This window comes from Cyprinodon tularosa, unplaced genomic scaffold, assembly GCF_016077235.1.
Source record: "Cyprinodon tularosa strain WSP-4 unplaced genomic scaffold, ASM1607723v1 ctg540, whole genome shotgun sequence".
Taxonomy (NCBI): Eukaryota; Metazoa; Chordata; class Actinopteri; order Cyprinodontiformes; family Cyprinodontidae; genus Cyprinodon; species Cyprinodon tularosa.
The window spans coordinates 338,539-361,297 of record NW_024039275.1 but is presented as its reverse complement, the minus strand read 5'-3'; the positions used below and the strand labels follow the sequence as shown (position 1 = coordinate 361,297).

The 22,759-nt window shown below is 38.2% G+C and overlaps 2 protein-coding genes across 2 annotated transcripts; one reads left to right on the top strand and one right to left on the bottom strand.

The window, feature by feature from the left end:
• Positions 1–704: 704 nt before the first annotated feature.
• ccdc86 (coiled-coil domain containing 86) lies at positions 705–5,512 on the bottom strand. The gene is made up of 4 exons (XM_038304715.1): positions 4,853–5,512; positions 4,267–4,396; positions 4,116–4,190; positions 705–887 (listed from the first exon to the last, which is right to left on the bottom strand). The coding sequence occupies exons 1-4, from the start codon at positions 5,392–5,394 to the stop codon at positions 741–743; spliced, it is 894 nt and encodes a 297-aa protein (XP_038160643.1). The 5' UTR covers positions 5,395–5,512; the 3' UTR covers positions 705–740.
• Positions 5,513–6,890: 1,378 nt separating this feature from the next.
• glb1 (galactosidase, beta 1) lies at positions 6,891–20,941 on the top strand. Its single transcript, XM_038304781.1, has 16 exons — positions 6,891–7,085; positions 7,468–7,637; positions 9,404–9,554; positions 12,938–12,998; positions 13,085–13,179; positions 14,906–15,086; positions 15,303–15,361; positions 15,444–15,565; positions 17,365–17,405; positions 17,480–17,592; positions 17,682–17,756; positions 17,896–17,985; positions 18,072–18,185; positions 19,408–19,539; positions 19,817–20,056; positions 20,231–20,941. The coding sequence occupies exons 1-16, from the start codon at positions 7,023–7,025 to the stop codon at positions 20,477–20,479; spliced, it is 1,956 nt and encodes a 651-aa protein (XP_038160709.1). The 5' UTR covers positions 6,891–7,022; the 3' UTR covers positions 20,480–20,941.
• Positions 20,942–22,759: the final 1,818 nt, after the last annotated feature.

Here is a 22,759-nt window from a genome sequence, read left to right as displayed (position 1 = left end):
TTAAACTGTCTGAATTAGCTGACAAAGAAACCACCTTAAACCAGTCACTGTGGGTAAAAAAAGTCCTATACTTGAATAAAAGTAAAAACCCAAATACTCATCCCCTAAAAATGTACGTTTTGTCGTGGAGCAATGAGTCACACACAGGAGAAATTGACTGAATCCTGTAAAAAGAATGAACTTCTGTGGGCAGCCTGCTATAAAGAATCTCAGGCAGGAGTCTCATAAAAAGAGAATTCAATCATTCAGGACAGGTCATGAACAGAAAGCATTCAGTCCATCTTCTTTGCAACAAAATCAGGCCATGACAAACTAAAACAATTGCCACAAACAGTCATATATTGGAAGGATTATTTTAGGCATAAATCATTCTAATAACTAAAAAAGTAATGACATGTGTATAAGAAACATTTTAATATTATTGCCGTTTGCTGAATATTGGAATATGTCCATTACTAGCAAATACACAAATGAATAGTTGGAGCCTTAGGACCACGTGACAGCGCCCTCTTGTGGTTAGACTGAGTAAGTGCCCTATCCTTTCATAATGAGCAGAAACCTCCAAATAGACACACAGGTTTTGGACTGTTTTAAAGTAAGATATACCTGATAAAATTGTCAGCAAGTCTTTATCTTAGGAACACCTCTTCATGAAGAATAAAGGTTTTAACTCGATCTGATAAAAAAGATTTTCACAGACCATCTTTTCTGAATAGTTGGGATTTATTAGCAGACAGTTTTTAAGTTAAATCTTGCTTAACATCTTTCTTCACTTTGCTTGGCATGTTCTGCTTCTGTGACTTCTGAAGCAGAACCAGAGTATCTCGCTTCTCAACCTTCCTCAGCTGCTTCTTCTTCATCCTTTTGATCTTGGCCGTGTTGCGGATCTGTCAAACAAACAAGACAAGGAGCTCTGAACATCGTTTTTGACCTAAAAATTCATTAACCTTTTTTCATGCAATACAACCTTAAAACCTCATTACAACCTAATTTCAACTGACATGCAAACAGGAAGTAACCTAAAATCCAGCTGTTCTGTGAACTTTTATCACCATGGAGACCGTGAACACAGCACAGCAAAGCTATGCAGAGGTTTATGCTACGTTCAGACCACGAGCACTGGAAGCAGCAAAAAGGCTTCTATTGCTTCATTTTTTATTCTTGTTCACATTAAGTTCAGACATGCGTCAAGAGCAGCTTTGACGCTCCTAAAGCACATCCAGGAAAGTGTGTCTGCTGTTAGAAGTGGGTAAAAAGTACTTTTAATATGCCATTAAGTGAGAAAGTCCACCTAAAAACTTGATCTGTGCAGTCAGTTCATCAAGATTACAATCCTGCCTTCAAATATTATTTTGCTGTCGGAGCCGCGTAGACCTCTGCGCACCGACGATGCTGTCCCTGGAAATCCCATTTAGCCGCAGCCTCTGGCCCGGTCACCTCTTCGCTACCGTTTGTGGCGGCTGGAAGGTGTTTTTCATGTACGTAATACAAACTCCAGGCACCAGAATAATAAAAGCGAACATATTTTGCCGACAGGTTTCGACATTTTAAGTTCATTTAGGTGTTAGTAAACCGTTTCAGAGGAGTGATCATAGCGATATGCATAAGTTGTTCTGTGTCTGTCTCCCCGTCTGCACCCAGATCAGCTTCTTTCATTCCAGCAGCAGCGGCTTTCGCAGCAGGTTGCACGTCTGAGCATCTGACGCGCTGCTCCTGCTGCTCATAACGAGCTGCAGAACCTTTTGCTGCGTCAACCATTGACTTTGCATGTAAACTAGCTGCTTCTGCAGCGTGTGGTCTGAACGTAGCATTAGAGATGTTGTCTCTATCCGATATTTACCATCGGCTCACTTGCGCATGTGCAAGCAGATAATCATCCAGGTCGTCATAAATAATGTAATTATGTCACTAAAAGTACTTATTTTTATTCTTAAAATCAATAAATAATTCTATACGGCATCAAAATATGATTAAACAATGTTTATCTGCATTTTCTTTCTTTAGATTATGCACTCTATAACATAAGGTTTGCACAAAAGGAAAACAAAACTCAAAAAGACTGGAATTATGTTTAAATACAAAGACTTAAACAGAAGAGAAGAGTGATAAAACAGAAAAGGATTTTAATGCATTTATTTTCTCAGGAAATGCATTATCAACCTTTAACGCATTATAGTTTAGTGCACTAACTATTGTGGAGTAAAAAATGTTGAGATTAGGGCTGCAACTAACGATTATTTTAAAAATCGATGAATCGGCCGATTATTTTTTCGATTAATCGATGAATCGGACAAAAAATATTTTTTATATTAACCTCTTTATTCCAAAATAAACATTTTAGACAGAACAAACAAGCACACAAGTACAGGTTTCTCATTAACTGTACTGGTGCAATATGAAAAATAAATGTTTGTGTTAAAACTACGCAAACTTACATGAGAAATGTAGCTGTACATCCACAAAATATAGGCTACTTTGTTTCATAAAGCGCAAAAAAAGACATTTTTGTTTTTAAATCCCCTAAGGGGCTCAAACAACAGGCCCCCCCATTTCAACAAATGAGTTTTTTTTAGACTAGAAGAGTTCTGCCTTTTAAGACAGGAAAGTATAGCAGTTAAAGTTGCTACTTGAGAAAATACTGAACCATAGAGATAAAAATAGCCCTGTGATTCAAATTATAAATTGTATTTGGAATAAAAATGAGAGAACTAGGGGTGTTAAAAAACACATCCTCCAAAGACAGATATTTACATGGAAATGTGGCTTATAATTAATTGACATATTACTGATCTTGCTGGATTTTATTCTGCTTTACTTCCATAAATTGCAGGATCTTCTTTTCTTTATCTTTGCCAGAAGATTTAAACTTTAAAAGCCTTGCCCTCATAATTTGTAAGTTAATTTATTTATAAAGTAAATCTAAACGCTGCTTAAGCTAATTCAAATGAAATTAAAAGTAAAATCAGTAGCCAACCTTATCACTGTCTGTAACCTACTAACACGGTAAGGAAAGTATCAGATGAGCTACCTGAGAAACTAACGTAACGTTTCCCCACTTTAAAACGAAACAAACATGGTGGTTCCGTGCCATGTTAATGTGTTTTTACAAAAGTTGCATGTTACGACTTTTTTCACTGTACAAAGTGCAGGCTATTTTAATTATTGTGATCAATTTGCGCCATCAATCCCGGTGCATGCGCGCTTCATTTGCAGTCTGGACGCTGAGGGTAAACGTCCCCCTGCTCTGACTGCAGCGCTGAGAGGGACTCCTGCGGGAGCGGGGGGAGGCGCGGGGGGGAATGATACATGCTTTCACGTAAGAGTCTCCAAAAGCCGCCAGTGACACAGTAAAAAGTCGCCAGATTTGTCGCTAGACGCTTTTTTGAAAAAATAGTCGCTGGAGGGGTCTGAAAAGTGGCTGAGTTGGCAACACTGCACCTGCAGCGCTGGCTCGCTCTGCCGTATTTTTTCTTCTTCCCCCGCTTCAGTCAAGTGGATGTGATGACGGCGGCGGCGGATGACGCATTAATCGCTCGACACAACTAATCGATGATGAAATTCGTTGCCAATGCTTTTAAAAGTCGATTTTATCGATTCGTTGTTGCAGCCCTAGTTGAGATATGTCTGATCTTAGCCTCACAGGCTCCAAACGAAGGTCATGAGAGATAATAATGAGTTACACAGCCTCCTCCATGGCATGAAGGGTGTATAAATGTATGTACTGAGCTTGCTGCAGTCAGAGAGCCCTGTCTCTCCGTCAATTAAAATCGAGGGTGACCCGCTGTATATCTGGTTTCGCTTGTGAGGTGATCGTGGGGATCAGGTGGAGATCTGATGGGTGGAGCTAATTATGAACGCCCAGAGTCCTGAACCAATGCTGCAAAGGACTGAACTCTGGGATGGAGGCTAATATTTCCATAATGATTTCAGTCTCTAATGAAGAAAACGTATAGCTGGTGAAGTTACACCACCTAAAAGATTTCAGCAAAAAAAAAACTGAATATGTGTTTATATTGTAGCTGAAAAGAGTGAAAAAAATATTCCTTCTGTGAGGCGATGCTGATCAAAAACCTATAGGGTGAGACGATTGCTTCCAAGTGCGTGGATAAACTCACCACTTGCACAATCTCAGCCTTGCGTTCGTTTTCTGCTCGCCGTTTCAGGTTCTCCTCTCGTCTTTTCCTCTTCTCCTAAAAGATGAAGCAAGGGCCCGTTAAACACGCAGGAACATCGCTTTGCTTCAGCACATCTGCATCACTACCTCACCTCCATCTTTTGAGCCTTCTCCTCCTTCAGCTTTGCTGTGAACTGTTTGACAAGGTCCTTTTCACGCTTGGCCTGCATCTTCTTCTCCCAGGAGGAGCACAGTGGTTTGTCTCTAAGCAGAGCAGAGAACCTGAAGGATGCAAACATCAGGGTTACAGACAGGTAAGAGAGTTACATCTATTGTCTGTTCACAGTAGTAGCCATTCAAAACCCCCCTCTTTCCTTGATAGATCCTTGGCTGGTCCCCAATAATTGCTTTTAAACATCTAAAATATTCTTTTTGTCATGATTTCTGGACATTAAGATCTAAACAGAAGCATGATCTCCTGGTAAGACAAAAACATGCATGCCCATGAGAAGACATGGAAGTTGGATTTTGCTGCCATTTGGCTGGCTTTGGCCTGGAAAGGGCCATTTTTAATGGCTGCTACTCTACATAGATCAATGCTGCACTTTCAAACTTTTCAGACTGAAAAAAAGCCCAAATAAAATTGCTTCCATTATTGAAAGAATAAAAACTAATCCTGATGGATTAAGAGTTATGAAGGAGCAGATTGCTCGTCAGAGATGATCAGGCAGACCTCACCTCTGCTTGTTGCGCTCCTTCCACACTCTTCCTGACTTCGGTTTCCCCAGTGGAACCACCGGGATCTGTTTAGTGTTTGGAGCCAGGCGAGGCTTCTTCTTAGGGATGCTATCCGAACCTTGTGGAGCTGTTTCTACTGGTACAGGTGAGGGCAGTCGGTGTTCTCCATCCTCAGGTGATTCTGGCTCCACCGCTGTTGTCAGGGGGGGCTGCGGCTCTGAAGGCTCTGTTGGTTCTGCTGGTTCGGTGCATTCTGTGGGCTCTGGTTCTCTAGGCACATCGGGTTCCTCCACGGTCAGTAACGGTGACTTCTGCTCCGTATCCTCAGGGATTTGCTCTTCCACCGGCGGCGGGAGATCCTGGCGGACGGACCTCCTTGTCCTCCTGCTGGGAGTCTTTACTGGGGTTTTGGAGTCTAGCAGCGCGGTAGAAGGGCGCACCGTGCGGCCGCTGCGGGTCCGCCGGCCCTCCATTAGCAGCTCCTCGACCCGCTCTTCTGCTGGAGGCTTTTCCTCCGACTTGGCCTTCGCTCTCTTTGGCATACTTTTATGTTTTGTTTTATTTAAACAAACAATATAACATAACTTACTCTGACACAGAGACCCACGTGTGGCACAGAAACCCCAGCGTTGTGTATGCTGTATTATTTCCGGTTCTAAGGTAGAGACGATTGCCCCAGTCCTGCTTTATCGCCATCTAGTGGTGTGAGGGTATAACGTGTTCTTCTTCTTGAAATTTTTATGGCGGTTGGCGAAAACGTTAGGTGAACATTACCGCCACCAACTGGTAAGGAGTGTAAACCACATGGCAACCCCCCCCCCCCCCCCCCCCAAAAAAAAAAAAAAAAAACCAAACAAACAGACAAACAAAACAAATAAAAAAAAATATCCTAGGGAAGAGGATTAGGGCCACTGAAAAAATAAAAATGTTAACTGATTTTTAAATATTATTTCAGTTTAATATGTGAAAAAAGTCAGAATTCTGACTTTAATCTCAGAATTCTGACTTTAAAGGAATAGTACACCCAAAACATGATTAGCCTTCATTTTCTACTCACCCCCATGCTGAACAACACTCTGGAGTACTTTTTTGATATCTCAAATGCATCTGGAGATCTGGGAGGCTTCTTGCTGTCTGCTGATTTTCAAATAATTGAGGTCTATGGCGCCCGAGGCAGAAAGGTCCATAAAAGTCCACAAAAAACGTGTCAATATTCCTCCATAATGCTCGTCCAATGTATTCCAAGTGTCCTGAGTGGGTAGCATCCAGAATTTACTCGAAACGAAGTCATTTAGAATGTTTTTTTTTTTGTAGAAAATGAAGGCTAATCATGTTTTGGGTGTACTATTCCTTTAATCTCAGAATTTTGACTTTAATCGCAGGATTCTGACTGAATTCTGACAGCTAACAAACATGTTAGCATCAAGCCTGAACCATGTCTGTTTTAAAGACTAAACTAGCTTTTTTGATTTAATCATCTGCTCTTCAATTAATTAAATAACATCACTGGGGACCCCTCGGGCACGTAAAAAAGTCACCTGATTCCGTCATTTTTCACCAATGTGTTACTGGCTCTCCCAAACAACTCACATATTTATCAGTGCAGCTGAGTGCTCCCACATCTCTTCCTTCATGGTGCCCATCTACATTAAGATCCAAAATTTTGATTTTCAGAGTTCTGAGATTAAAGTCAGAATTCTGAGAAAAAAGTCAGAATTCTGAGATTAAAGTCATATCTGAGAGAAAAGTCAGAATTCTGAGAAAAAAAAGTCAGATCATATCATACTGAAATAAAATTTTAAAAACAGTCAACTTTTTTGTTTTTTCCAGTGGCCCTAATCTTCTTCCGTATTTTTCCCATATTAAACTGAAATAAAATTTGAAAATCAGTTAACTTTTTTTTTTCTTTTTTTTTTTTCAGTGTACCTAATTCTCTTCCAATAAAGAATTGTCAGACGCTTTGCCAAGCTGTACTGCAGCTCCATCTACTGGTCAGACAGTATCATTGCACCCATACGCCGTCCCGTCACATGACTTTACTTCCGCAACTTGTGATGCCGCTGATTGAAAAACAGTTCAGCTGCAGGGGTCTTGGATCCAGCCGTGTTGCTGTTTGAGGCTCCTGTTTATCAGCTTTCATACTTAAATATCAAAACAGAAAGACGTCATCATGTCTGCTTTCAGACTGAATACCGTCATCCTGATGCTGCTGCTGCTGCTGTTTGAACTCTCAGTGAGTAGATATCTGACAGTCTTCAAACTCTTTTACTGTTTTCATAAACGTTCTTCTTTGTAGAAGATAAAATGCATTTAGAGGAACTACTGCTATCATAATACAGAATAAATAAAGAATAAGTGCTTAAAAATTTCTTTCCATTATGTTCCATAAACAAATCAATTTAGAAAAGTCACTCTGTTCTGAACAGAGCTTTATATTTTTAATATGTCGGTTTTCTTTATTAAAACCCCTTTAAAATGTTTCTTTAATCGAGAATCTTTAATGTACACCCACAGAGTCACCTGCTCTGTCAATATTCAGCCATAAAACCATAAAATGGTTACTTTGTATATCTATGTTTATATTCTATGGGAAATGAATGTGTTTTGACCTGCAGCTCGGGGAATCTCGATCATTCAGTGTGGACTACGAAAACAACTGTTTCCGTAAGGATGGGGGGCAGTTTCGTTACATATCAGGAAGTATCCACTACAGCAGGATCCCCAGGGCCTACTGGAGGGACAGGCTGCTAAAGATGTACATGGCAGGACTGAATGCCATCCAGACGTAAGAGTCCTCCACGCAAACATCCACTCACTAGAAATGTATGTTACATTACCAAGATAGAAATAAAGGGTTTTAAAATTACTGTTTTCCTAAGCCAGCAGCCCACATTGCACCAAAGAATAGCTTTAGTTTATAACATGTTTAGTGAAGCAAACAAGGTCTACTCACAACTACTTACTTTTAACTAATAGAGAGTTTGTTTTACTTTGCCTTTTTACATTTTATACTTGGATGCTTGATGGATCTTGGTTATTGAAAGTATTGTTGTTTGACACAATGAAATTGATCACATGCTGAGGAGATAATAGCAGCATTTCAGTCAGGCCTGCTGGAGCAGAGACGCTTCCAAAACCTGCAACCTGGACATTGGGACCTGAGGACTACGTTTGGGATTTTTTAATCTTTAGCACTTAAAGAATAAATTTAACATTATAAAAGAGTAAATGTAGTCAAGTTATATAAGAAATATGATAGTTTTTTTTTTATTCATTGTGGATTTTTCCAATTGTAGTGAGTTTAAAACTAAATCTACATGTAAATCTGATGACTTGGAGAGCACTAAAGGTAAAACATCAAAGGTACATTTAATAGCATTTATTAGTGATTGTTTGAGCTACATCTTTCTTTTTATTTATTAGCTTTAGATTGGTTATTTTACAGTACAGTATTTTGTTGCTACTCTTTTAACTCGTCACTATTTTGTTATTCTTATATATTTTTTCTAAGGTCCACATTTGTGTGACCATTTTTTTTCTATGATCTTTTTGCTGCTGTAAACACTGGAATTTCCACATTATGGAACAATAAAGGGATTTTCTATTCTATTCTACTCAATTCTATTCTCAACTCAACTCAAACTTTGTTTATAAAGCACATTTAAAACAACCGAGGTTGACCAAAATGCTGAACAGGAATCACAGTTGTGATTGAAGGCTATAATGCATAAACGCATAAGAAAAATTTAATGGAGATAAAATATAATGGGATAAATGTTTCAATTAAACTAAATTATAAAATAAAATATAATTTTAAATAAAATTTAGCCAAGTGTCGAATTAGACTTTAATAAAAGCCAGGGAGAAGAAGTGTGCTTTTAGAGAGGATTAAAAACCTCAAAAGAGCCTGCCGATCCAATATGCAAAGGCAAGTTATTCCAGAGTGTCGGTGCCACTTGAATCAGTTCAATCTGTCACTCCATGCATAAATCTTCTCTAAAGTTCTTCTGCCTGGTGGCTTCTTCCTTCTACCAGTTTCCTCATTAACTCTCCTCTCTATATATCAGAACCCTCTGAGTTTTAGAGGGCTTTCTATCCATCCTCGTCTTTCTGAAACAGAACCTCAGTATCGCTGCTACCGGTCTCCTCCTTAGTGCCCCGTCTGTAAACCTTACAGTACTTCTCTGCTCTTACCATCTTATCAACTGATAAATCTGCTCAAACAGGTTTCTTCAGCTCTTCACCATGCAGAATGCTGCTCTGAACAGTTCACCATAAGTAGGCGACTTAAAATCCTCAAGCTTCTCCCTCTGCCGCTCCCTCTCGATCACACACATTCACTCCCACTAACCTTTAATTCACTTCTTTCCAAAGAAAACCTCTTCTCCCTTAATATTCCTCCGCACCATACCCCACTATATAATGTTAGTGTATTTTCTAGCAGCCTCAACAGCAAGCATTGAGTCTCATTTTGTTTCTGCAACATTTACTGGGTACAGAGCACATTTTATAAAGTGATTGTGGACTACTGATGCTTTCTTTCATGTGCAGCTATGTTCCCTGGAACTACCATGAAGAGTCTCCTGGCCGGTACGATTTCAGCGGAGACAAAGATTTGGAAGGTTTTCTTAAACTTGCTCAGGAGATCGGTCTGTTAGTGATCCTTCGTCCAGGGCCATACATATGTGCAGAGTGGGACATGGTGAGCAAACTGGGACTCTAAATCCTTTGTTTTCTGGGTTTCTCAGGGGCTTTCCAAAACTGATTAGAACAGACTCTAATAGTCTTTATTCAAACTGTGTGAATATTTTTAAGTAAAGAAAGGTAAGATAGGGAGTTAAGTGCCAAGATTACACAGTTATATGCGCATAAAACCAGATTACATATAGAAAATTCTGAAAAAAATTCAAATTTTCTTTAATTTAACCTTTTTTTTTTTGCTAATATGTCATCTGACATATGTTTTTCAGATGCTCTTATAAGCACCGTGTGTTGGACAGATTAAGATCTCAAATAGAGGAGAGTTTATTCTCTCCACTGTCGCAGCATGCATGCTCAGTGGGAGGAGTTGCTTAAGAGTCAACGACATAAAGTAATGCAAGTAAAAATCCTCGCCGCATGCTCATCCAGGAGGAGCATGAAAGGATAAAATAATCTGCTTTTCCAAACCAATCTGACAGTCTTGTCTCTGTAAAGTTCCTTAAGATTACACGTTGCACTGGAAAAAATTGAAATCTCATTAAGTCATTTTTTCTTAAAATAAGTGAATTTTTGCTTGAATAGAGGAGGTAGACAATTTACATTTAAAATAAGAAAAAAAAGCTATTGCATTGTCTTATTTCAAGTGCATATTATCTAATTATCTTGTTTTAGGAGTAGAAATACTCACTCCATTGGCAAATCATCTTATTTATCTACTCAAATGAAAGGTAAATACACTTAATTTAAGAAATGTTGACTTATTTCTATATCGTTTTTGCAGTGTGTGAATTGGCACTATATAACAAAAAACTAAATTGAATCTGAATTAAATTTATTTGAACTCAGAGCAGAGGGCAGATCTCTTAGTTTCTGAACAGCTCTACAGGTGCTGGTCATAAAATTAGAATATCATGAAAAAGTAGATTGATTTCAGTAATTCCATTTAAAAAGTTAAACTTGTATATTATATTCATACATTACATACAAACTCATATATTTCAGATGTTTATTTTGTTTAATTTTGATGATTACAAATGACAACAAATGAAAATCTCAAATTCATCATATCAGAAAATTAGAATATTACTGAAGACCAATAAAAACAAAGGATTTATAGAAATGTTGGCCAACTGAAAAGTATGAACATGAAAAGTATGAGCATGTACAGCACTCAGTATTTAGTTGGGCCTCCTTTGGCCTGTATTACTGCAGCAATGCGGCGTGGCATGGAGTCGATCAGTCTGTGGCACTGCTCAGGTGTTATGATAGCCCAGGTTGCTCTAATAGTGGCTTTTAGCTCTTCTGAACTGTTGGGTCTGGTGTATTGCATCTTCTTCTTCACAATACCCCATAGATTTTCTATGGGGTTAAGGTCAGGAAAGTTTGCTGGCCAATTAAGAACAGGGATACCATGGTCCTTCAACCAGGTACTGGTAGCTTTGGCACTGTGTGCAGGTGCCAAGTCCTGTTGGAAAATGAAATCTGCATCTCCAAAAAGTTGGTCAGCTGCAGGAAGCATGAAGTGCTCTAAAACTTCCTGGTATGTGGCTGCGTTGACCCTGGACCTCAGAAAACACAATGGACCAACACCAGCAGATGACATGGCACCCCAAACCATCACTGACTGTGGAAACTTTACACTGGACTTCAAGCAACGTGGATGAAGTGCCTCTCTTCTTTTCCTCCAGACTCTGGGACCTTGATTTCCAAAGGAAATGCAAAATTTACTTTCATCAGAGAACATGACTTTGGACCACTCACCAGCAGTCCAGTCCTGTTTCTCTTTAGCCCAGGCAAGACGCTTCTGACGCTGTCTGTGGTTCAAGAGTGGCTTGACACAAGGAATGCGACAGCAGAAACCCATGTCTTTCATACGTCTGTGTGTGGTGGTTCTTGAAGCACTCACTCCAGCTGCAGTCCACTCTTTGTGAATCTCCCCCACATTTTTGAATGGGTTTTGTTTCACAATCCTCTCCAGGGTGCGGTTATCTCTCTTGCTTGTACACTTTTTTCGACCACATCTTTTCCTTCCCTTCGCCTCTCTATTAATGTGCTTGGACACTGAGCTCTGTGAACAGCCAGCCTCTTTAGCGATGACCTTTTGTGTCTTGCCCTCCTTGTGCAAGGTGTCGATGGTCGTCTTTTGGACAACTGTCAAGTCAGCAGTCTTCCCCATGATTGTGTAGCCTATAGAACTAGACTGAAAGACCATTTAAAGGCTTTTGCAGGTGGTTTGAGTTAATTAGCTGATTAGAGTGTGGCACCAGGGGCCATCAATTTTGAACCTTTTCACAATATTCTAATTTTCTGATATGATGAATTTGAGATTTTCATTTGTTGTCATTTGTAATCATCAAAATTAAACAAAATAAACATCTGAAATATATGAGTTTGTATGTAATGTATGAATATAATATACAAGTTTCACTTTTTAAATGGAATTACTGAAATCAATCCACTTTTTCATGATATTCTAATTTTATGACCAGCACCTGTAGATTAGATGACTGGAGCGCAATATAAGCTGATAGAGAAAATTGAAAACTGGTCCTATGTGGTTCAGGTTCTGTCAATAGCTTCTGGCTTGCTTCCAATTACATTTAGTTTTAATAAATTATTGTGTTTTTTCTGTTTGTTTTGTCCATTTGTCATGCTTTTATTTAAAGGGGTTCAGAGCAATATTGTCTTGTACTTCCTTAAATCTATTTATGTTAACATCTAAAATATCATATCATTACAGAATACATGTAATATACGGTAATGCTTAATGACTTTAGTCAAACAACTCCAAACTTGCTTTTCTTATCTGTTTAGCTCCCTTTACAACAATTAATCTGAGCTGCTGCATCTCTGTCAGCCTCAATGTTTTAATGTTGCAGCAGTTCTTGGCAGGATTTAACTAAACACACATTACTGGGGTGAAATACACCCGTTCATTCACATTCTCTGTATGTTGACGTCAGCATTCATACTGCTGGAGCTCTTTTATAATTTGCCACATTATAAACACCACTGTATTGCTCTGGATTTGTATGTGATATAGACCAACACAAGTTGTGTTTCAGTTTAAACTTACACCTGAGTCTAACATTAAGTGTCGCTTTCTCTGAGGAGAACATGGGGGTGGCATCATTTTGCTGTGGGGATGTTGTTTGAGTTGATGGAAAGGTGACAGAAATCCCACTGAAATAGTTGGGCTTTGTAATATAATAAATATTGTAATTTCAAACTTTATTGTATTACAGTTTGTAATATAATAAAGAAAAGTAAAACTTTTCAATATCGGCTCTTCTGTAATTCAGATTGAGCTGTAAAGTTATTAATCAGTGGGTATATTTCTTCTCTTTTTCTATTTCTAATTACTTATATTATTCTTCCAATTAGGGCGGTCTGCCTGCTTGGCTTCTGAACAAGAAAAACATTGTGCTGCGATCGTCTGACCCAGGTAAGCAGATGACACGTCTATTTAGGAATGCTGGGAACATTTCTTAACTCCTAAAAGCTCAAAACTGTAATTTGTATGTCCTTCAGATTACATTGCAGCCGTAGACAAATGGATGGGGAAGCTGTTGCCCATGATGAAGCTATACCTCTATCAGAACGGTGGTCCCATCATCACTGTACAGGTACTTTTATTTTTATTATAACTACGCAGCCCAATGCAAACTTAATAGTCTCCCTGTGAAAATTGTTTAATGTGCATTAAAAACATTCAAATGTATGGAAAGATGATTTATTTCCTTTTTTTTCTAAAGCAGCACATCGTTAATAGAGAGACGGAGAATATTAAGGAAATAAATATTTATATTTTCTTACAGAAAGGTTGTTACAGTCCCTGAGATGTATTCCATTTATTAAGTTGATAGTAGCATGTGTTGTTAAAAGGGAATTGTTCGCTTAGCTTTAGCTATGTGTACATAGCTAAAGATTGTATATTTATATGAGAGTGTTTCAGGATGTTTATTGGAACAAATTCAAACTAGTGAATAAAAAACGTTTTAAAGGTATCTCTACAAAAAGCAGATATTCTAATAATTGTTCTTCAAGCAAAAACTAAATAAATTTCTGGTTTGAACTTCAGACAAATACTTCAACATGCAGATGAGGAATGATTGGTAAACATGGTGGCCCCCTGTGACTGCAGGGAGGTGGTCCACACTGTGTTCAACTGAGCCGCTATACGCACCTCTGATAGTTTTCCACATAAACTACTGAGCCCAACACAGATCATCTCTGTTAACAATCATGGCTCGGTTGAGTGCGCAGCAGTCTGCACAGGTAGAAGATACCATTTCAAACGTTGACTTTCAGGAAGAATTCAAATATGGACGCACCTTCGTAAAGGAAGACGCCATTTTGGAGCTGCTTTTATTGCTTCTTCATCAGCCATTTCTCTAATCTCTTCTACACAAGCAATCATTTATTTAAGGCTTTTCTGCCAAACTTAGAACTTAGACAGACTTTATTGTCATTTTGTAAACACAGAGTGTAAATAAAATGAAATTTCATTCAGTACAGCTCCCAAGATATTTCCATTTCTAAAGTGCAGCAGTATAAAAGCAGTCTGCAAAAATCATAAACAGTAGCAATTTCCACATAAAAACCATCAGGTTAAATTGTTTTAGCCTGCCATAATAATTTAAAAGTAATTACAGTACTTCACTAAATATTAAAACCTATTAGTGGTTTTTAATTTATGTGGATAAAAGATACCAAAACATAAAGCAGAGGTAATGGCGTCACTGACCACCCTCCATGATTTGTGATCTTTGTGACACTGACTGAACAGATAAGGCAGCAGATCTGAATAAGCCTGCTGTGAGCCTGGTCTGTAGCTAACAGCTCTAGAGAATAAGTCACCATGGCAACTTATGTGTTAATGCTTTTACAGAACTGAATATAGGCTTTATTAAGCCAAGATATATCTGTTAAATCCCAGATTAATCCCTTATCTTATTTTGTGACAGGCCTCAGAACTGTAAGAAAAAATTGATTTTTTTTATTTTTATTTTTTTGCAGCCCTGAGTATTAACAAATATACAGAGCATGTATTGGTCTTATTTTACGTTGATCTTTTCTGCAACTGACAATCCAAGAGGGTTTGTACTAAATAAGGTTATTTAAAATAGGAAAAACTTCCCACCCACTTATAAATATGTTGGAGGGTTTGTGTGGCTGTAGGTTTGTTTATTTCCCTGAAAATCTCACTTGTTAAATTCTGATTTGATGGACTGGAAAAAATGACTTATTTAGATTCAAATTTTTACAGTGCATGGCCATTGTATGGGGAAAAAAACACCTTGTTTTTGCTTTAAAGGAGGATAAAAACACTGCCACATCCTTTATCAACAGGTGGAGAATGAATATGGCAGCTACTTTGCCTGTGACTTTAACTACATGCGTCACCTGAGCAAACTGTTTAGAGCTCACCTGGGAGACGAGGTGGTGCTCTTCACCACAGACGGTGCCGGGGTGAACTATCTAAAGTGTGGCTCAATGCAAGGTCTCTATGCCACTGTAGACTTTGGTCCTGGTAAGCTCTTGTACTTTCCAATTAATATTTTTCTTCCGTAAAACAAAAGCGCATCATGTTTTAATACAGTTATTAAAGAGAAGCCGGTTTGTGCACATGTTGGGTGTTTAGTTTGTTTCTCTCTTCTGACTCAATGTCTCATTTTAGTATGATCAGACTTTCTGAGGAAGTTGCACAATAAGACATTGCTATTCTGGACCTTTTCTCTCCTGCTAGGTGCTAATATAACTGCTGCCTTTCAAGCCCAGCGATACGCTGAACCAAAGGGACCTCTAGTAAGCATCTCCTCCTTGCACACATTTTAACAGTGACCCACACAGCAGAGGATAAAACACGTGTTTCTTTGTTTTTCCACAGGTGAACTCTGAGTTTTACACCGGCTGGCTGGACCACTGGGGATCCCGTCATTCTGTTGTGTCATCTGCTGCGGTGGCAAAGTCCCTCAGCCATATGTTGGCTATAGGAGCAAATGTTAACATGTGAGTGAAAAGAAGTCAGCAGTATAGAGAAGCAGAGCAAAAAAAGATTTATTAGAGTCTATTATGGAAGGAGCCAATGTGCCTGCACATGACTCTGATCTTACTTATACCACCTGCTGGTAGGACTTATGTAAATTCCCAACATGCAGACATTGGTTATCAAAAGCACTTAAGCTATTTATGAGAGGCACTGGTTGATGTAAGGATAGATTGAATGGCCTAAGATAGCCCTCCTAGGTTCAATGAACAACTTTGAGACCAGAGGGCATGCTAAGAGTCACACAGATCTTTAGGGACACTTTTTGGTAGTTAAATTAACTGGGAAAAGATAGCTTTTTAGCTAAATGTCATTGCAATTTTCAAAAATAGTATTGCACATTTATATTTTTCTAACAGCAGCTCTAATGTTTTCAACCTGCAGAGGTGGGTAGAGAAACCAAAGGTTGTACTCATGCAAGAGAAACAAAACTAACAACAACTTGCTCAACTAAGTAGTCCTCTGCTGGAAGGAACACCAGCAGGGAGAAAATGTAATGGGGCGCCCTTGGATGAAGTGGCCCCAACAGCGTCCAGTTAAAAAAAAATTTGAACAAAAATAAAGTAGGTTACTGCAACATTTAATTTCCCTTTGGGATTAATAAAGTAGTTTTGAATTGAATTTCATTTTATATTCTGACATTTTAAAGATCTAAAAATACCCAAAATAGAAATTATGAAATAATACATTTGTATAGGAAAAACAATCCTCTAGATTTCTTTTCATCATTTATCTCCTCCAACCAATACTTACAGTAAATAATGTAGATACACTTTATTGTCAAAAACATTTGGTCATGTGCTTTTACATCAACTTTGACATCCTATTCTTAATCTAATGGGTCAAATTTGATGTTTGACCTCTGTTCTGAACAGGGGCAACTTTAACTATTATTTAAGATTTACAATGTTTGGGAGTTTGTTCATAGTTAGATGAGAAAACAAGAATCCAAGCTGCTGCTATAGTTGATCAAAAAGGTAATCTAAAAGGTTAATGTCAGAACTCAGTGTAGGCCGGTTTCTCCACATAAAACCTATGGAAGCACTCGAATGTATGTTAGAAAAGAAAAAATACTAGTAGATAAATACTAATGACATTACCTACTGTGTTGACCTCAAAAACAGAAGAGGAAATTACCTTAAAACAGTGAAGTCATTAACCGAATCCTCTTAGTTTTATTGATTTATTGGCATTTTTATTTACATTGGTGAAGCTTTGACCTTTGTTCCCCTGAAATTCCATCCATTTTCTAACACACCAGCAGTCTCTTTGGGCAAAAATGTCACCTGTCCGTCTCTAACACAGAGACATACAGCCATGCACTCATAAACACATAGATTTAGACACACTAATGAACCCAACAGTCATATTTTTAGACTGATTGAGGAAGCTGGAGTTCCCAGAGAAAAGAAGAACATACAAACTCAATGTGGAAATAACCCAAAGCTGGCAATCAAACCCCAGACATTCTTACTACAAATCAACAGGACTGAAAATGTTGTCCCTATGCAGCCTCACTGAGGTTCTCTGTTAGAAAATCAAACCCCTGATAGTAGAGCTTTGACAGCAGAGGGAACCAAAATAACTGAAAAACTACAGCAGCAGACCTCAAACACATTTTTTGTGTTAATCATAATTAGATAGAGATCCTGTGCTGAAAGAATATTCTTACCTTGTAAAATTGGGGTTGTAATGTTAAGGCATTGTAAATTATATTAAAGTTGTTTTTTATTTTTTTTTATTTTACATTCCTCACCTGCAGGTACATGTTTATAGGTGGGTCAAACTTTGGCTACTGGAATGGTAAGTGCACTTAGCATGAAGCAGCTTTCCAGCAGCTTTTCTGGGATCTTAATGTTGTGTTTTAATGCCACCAGGGGCAAACTCTCCGTACGCTGCACAGCCCACAAGCTACGACTACGATGCTCCACTCTCAGAGGCAGGAGACCTCACTGAGAAATACTTTGCCATCAGAGACGTCATCAGAATGGTATACAGCTGAATATCTAAGCTTTGCTATGGGGGTTTGTCCTAGTTTGTAGATGTGACTAGAATACATTCTGTGTATTCCTAAAACAGTACAGTAAAGTACCCGAGGGACCGATTCCACCAACAACACCAAAGTATGCGTACGGTTCTGTTAAAATGAAGAAGGTAAGCATTCAGTGAATGAATTCTCTCTACAGGCCTTTAGTGTATTAGGATCTTTTTTTAATTTTGCACAAAACATTGACTTTAGCTATTTAAAATCTGAAGGATAGTTAAGGGAGTGTTGTTGTTTTGTCGCCTTCAGCTCCAGACAGTGTTGGATGCTACAGAGACACTGTCATTCTCAGGTCCAGTGAAAAGCACCTATCCTCAGACCTTCACAGACTTGAATCAGGTATCCTTCAGGCACTTACATTCTCAATAATTCAATTTTTTAAGGACTTTTTTTCCTCATAATCATTATATTTTGATTCTCTCTAGGGCTTTGGTTTTGTTCTCTACAGGACGAAACTTCCTGTTAACTGCAGCCAACCCACGCCTCTGTCCTCACCTTTGAACGGGATCCATGACAGGGCGTATGTGTCAGTGGATAGGGTGAGTCCTTTTGTTCATTACCAGATCCTCTATGCCCGCAGCAAAAGGTTGTTTTTGTCTTTATATATTGTGACGTGTAAGAAAATACTGTTTTTTTTTTTTTTTTTACTTTTAACAACACTTTATTTACACAATTCAAACATACAAACAATTGTCCAATAAAAATCATTAAATGAGGAGCTTGTTAAAATGTAGATCTCCATCATCTGACACATTACATAAAATATGTTTAAAACTCCACAACTGAATAAAATCCTCCATGTTCTGTGTGGCTCTGTGGAAGTATATCTCCACTTTAACGTTGAACTTCCACAAAGCCACAGCATCAAGGTGAGATCCCTCCTGCAGTATGTCTCTACGGGACAGGTAAATGGCCATCTTTGCTCTTGGCTTATTCCTTCTGTTTTGACAAACTTCCCCCTATTAAAAACAGCTTTTGTAAAAAACGTCCCAAAAAGACTAAAAACACTAATAAAAAGGTTAAAAATAGTCTTTAGCCTTGCACATTCCGTAAAAACGTGGAACACGTTTTCAGACAGACCGCAGAAAGGACACTCGTTTAAAACACCCCGATTAATAACGGATAAAAAATAGATTGTGGCGATGGTGCCGTGTATAATCCTCCATTGGAGATCACTGGTTCGTTTTTTTTATCAGAGGCTTGTATAAAGTCCTCCACTTGGGTGCTTTTCCATTAAGTTTTTCAGTCCAGATGCAGACCTGCCGGTTCTGAAGGTGTCGTTGGTTAATGACTTTTGTGCAGCAGTGGTAAAGGGCTTTCTGGTCCATAGTTGATAAAATCGTTCTCTGTGGGTCCAGGCTGGAGAGCAGAGGTCTGCTTTGCTTGTGTTGGATGTGTTGGATTTAATCATTTTATCAGTTTAAATTAGCACTTATGTGAATCTAAGCAAATAAGAACCTGCAAACTAGTTCTTTGCTTAACACTGCGTCTGTCCTCACTCCTGCATGAACTGTGCAGCATATTCACACCCATTATAGACAATGAGAGTGTTTATACTGCTAAAAGCGAGTACAGGTGCTGTATAATCAGCTACTTGCACCAAATCTCATATAAAAGAATAAAAAAACAGCAGCAAATGAGAAGTAACAAACGTTTAAAACCCCTTTTTCCTCAATCTTGACTCTAGGATAAAAACATTGAATACATTTAGTAATTTTTAATGTTCTGTTGTTAGTATACTAATATAAACTCATTCCTAAGGTGGCAGTTGGGATTCTGGAAAGGAACAAGGTCTTGAGTGTGAACGTGGCTGGAAAGGCTGGGAGTCAGCTTGACATACTGGTGGAGAACATGGGCCGCATCAACTATGGCAGAGACATCAACGACTTCAAGGTTTTTATTACCATTACATACATGCTGCTCATATGTATTGCATGGTCTACATTAGTATTGTGAGTTAATTTACTCATGGAGGACGATTCAGATGCTTTAATCTCTCACATTCAATTTCTTTTGATTTGACAGATTTCTTTTCAGGAAGTCTCACATAACATTTGTAGCAATCTTTATCAGGCACCTGAGTTAATACCTTTGGATCACATTTAGACCTCTCCACTGAATGCATTTAGGATCATTGGTACTTTTTTAATTAATTATTTTCTCCTGAAAGGGCTTGGTCTCAAATGTTACTCTGGGAAAAGACTCCCTCACTCATTGGACCATGTATAGTCTCAGCATCGACGAAGCAGTCAGAAACGGCCTCCTTGGCGAGGAACCTCCAACACGAACAGATCAAGCTTCACCTGTGGCTCTTTCACCTCCAGCCTTCTATAAGGGGAGCTTTATCATTCCCTACGGTATTCCTGACCTCCCTCAAGACACCTATGTCAAGCTGCCAGGCTGGAAGAAGGTGACTAACCCAAAAATACACATTTTATTTCAAGCTATTTGTTGGATTACTTAATCAAATCAAATAAGGTCATCATATTTAAGGAAGACATGAAGTTCAACAGCCCTTCTATAGATTTGCATCTGTTTTTCTCAACATCTTATAGAGGAACTAATCCTATATTTGTTTCATTAGGGGCAGATCTGGATCAATGGATTTAATTTAGGGCGTTATTGGCCCGCTCGAGGTCCTCAGGTGACACTTTTTGTGCCTGCCAGCATCCTGAGCACAGCAGCACCAAACAATGTGACTGTCCTGGAGCTGGAAGTCGATCCATGCAGCTCCCAGTTATGCACTGTTGAGTTTACAACCACCCCGGTTCTCATTGCAACTGTCTCTGAACACAAACCGCACAGGAGACTGTTTTCTAAAGATTTCCTCTGACAATAAGGGGCCTTTCCTCTCCACTTCAGGAATACCTTTAGGACTCAATGTATGAGCCTGGAATCAAATGTTGTTTTGTGAAAGGGATGAATATTTGTTTTTTTGCACCACCTTATTGTAAGATTTACCCAAACACTCTTCTTAAAGGGATTACGAGCAATTAAAGCTGTGGTAACTGATTATTCAGGGAATATTTCATTCTTTATTCTTCTTTTTACCTTGGAAAGCTGTCCTTTATCAAGTAGTTTTCATTGTGTTACAAGATGTGCCTGTTAATATGCATACAATCTATAAAATTAAAAGAATGATGATTAAGCATTGAGAAAAGAATGACAACGCTTAAAAGAATAAGTTAAATTTGTTTTACACATTCACTCTTTAGCAGTGTTACTTTGAGAATGATGAAATTCGAAAGCGATTTGGTTCAGGAAGAAGGTTTGTGATTCTGGTTCTTCAGAAGGTCGTCTGTTTAAAAAGAGACAAATATTCTGCCTGTTGAACTGGAAGATATTTAGGAGGATATGGAAACACAATTACAGATTTTATGCCACCAATTTGTATTTATTTTGAAAGGGCAAAGTTTTTTTTTTTTTTACATTTAAGTAATATAAACAACCTCAACCAGATGGTTAAAGTGGGTTGATTTAAGAAATTTGATTAAATGGAATTACTTAGACGATGTTCAATTAAACTTTGTCTAATTTTGTCACTTTACAAACACAAACATATATTTTTTTAAGAAGATTTTTACCTTTATATAAAAACATCCACATCTGGAGTTAAATATATATTTCTAATTTTTTAACATACCTCAAGCTCAGATGAAATTGGGCCTGTCTTAGCAACAAATGCAAACACAGATATTTAAATGGATTTAGGTTCAGTGTTTGATTCAGTTTTTCTTGCACTGTTATATGCTGTGATCTGAACCCCTGCATATTGGGGACCAAAAACTTCTGGCTTAGCCTTAAGTCTTGGACAGCCCTCTAATCAGCAACATGCATCCTTCCAAAAATGTTGATGGCTTCCCTGTTTATGTAGAGGAAACATCTTCATGGCAACATGTTGTCCCCACCATGTTTCACACTGTGACACCCAGGATCAGAACACCATGTGCCTGCAGAGTTTAGACTGTTATTTTAACCTCACATTCTTGTTATCTTCACTTAGCCATACCTTTTCTTTATTCTGAATCCGTCTAAATGTCTGCTATTTTTTTTTCCATCTTTAGCATTTTTAATGAATATTTCTTACAACAGCATTGTGTAAATCAACTATGGCAAGTTCTTTTAAAGTGTACATTTTATTTGTTAAGAGCATGTGTTCCATGAGCAAATTGACAAGGGGCTCCCACCTCTCTATATTTATAGTTTTCTGTATAATATGACTTTAAATGACTAGGTGGGAGAGTGGCGGCCTAGTGGTTAGTGCTTGGAATCCTGAGGTTCTGAGTTCGAGACCCACTCCCACAGACAGCCACTCTGACTCTCTGAGCAAAGACCCTTAACCCCACACTGCTGCCCAGGTGCCGCACAATGGCAGCCCACTGCTCCCCAAGGAGATGGGTTAAATGCAAAGGTAAATTTCTCCAATGTCAGATCATTAAAGTTAAAAATTGTATTTTTTTTATTTTTAGGTGAAGAAATGTGTAAAAAACTGTTGTAATTCAATGAAGTCAATGTAAGGATTTTATTTTCCTTTGTTTATAATATATTTGTTATTTTCATGGGTACATTCCAGAACAGGCCAACTTCATTTAAGAAAGGGGCAACAACTTTTAGTTGTAGATTGCCACATAGGGCTGCGATTTGTAGATACAATGAAACTGTATTTTTATATGATTGTTTGTATAATAAACCAACAAACAACACTGTAACCCAGTGGTTCCCAAAGATTTTCTTCTGGGCCCCCCTTTGGATTACAATAAAATTTCCACGCCCCCCCCCCCAAAAAAAAAAAAAAAAAAAAAAAAAAATCAACTGGGCACACACAGCGTTCAACCAGATATAATAAACCTATACACATATTTTGTTTTCAAACTCCACTGAAGTTTATTTCACACTTCAGGTTGCAACAAAACAAACTATACACCATCTTTACAGTGGAACACTTTTGTGTAACTGTATTTTTTTCATAGTTCTATACTGTAGATTAGAAGAGGATTCTTTGTTGTCTGTGTTATTTTAAACATATTTCTTTTTTTTTATTTGTAACAATATTTAACTTTGCTATCATCAATACATTAAAAAAGCCTCTGTGCAAAATGGAGTGAAAACATTG

Bases quoted from the DNA above. Each gene is read 5' to 3' on its own strand.
- ccdc86 (XM_038304715.1), bottom strand. From the start codon at position 5,394: ATGCCAAAGAGAGCGAAGGCCAAGTCGGAGGAAAAGCCTCCAGCAGAA. The intron at 4,191-4,266 runs GTGAGGTAGTGA...TTCATCTTTTAG, and splicing joins AGAAGGCTCAAAAGATGGAG to GAGAAGAGGAAAAGACGAGA. The intron at 888-4,115 runs GTGAGTTTATCC...TTTGTTTGACAG, and splicing joins AGGCTGAGATTGTGCAAGTG to ATCCGCAACACGGCCAAGAT.
- glb1 (XM_038304781.1), top strand. From the start codon at position 7,023: ATGTCTGCTTTCAGACTGAATACCGTCATCCTGATGCTGCTGCTGCTG. The intron at 7,086-7,467 runs GTGAGTAGATAT...TTTGACCTGCAG, and splicing joins TGCTGCTGTTTGAACTCTCA to CTCGGGGAATCTCGATCATT. The intron at 18,186-19,407 runs GTGAGTCCTTTT...CTCATTCCTAAG, and splicing joins CGTATGTGTCAGTGGATAGG to GTGGCAGTTGGGATTCTGGA.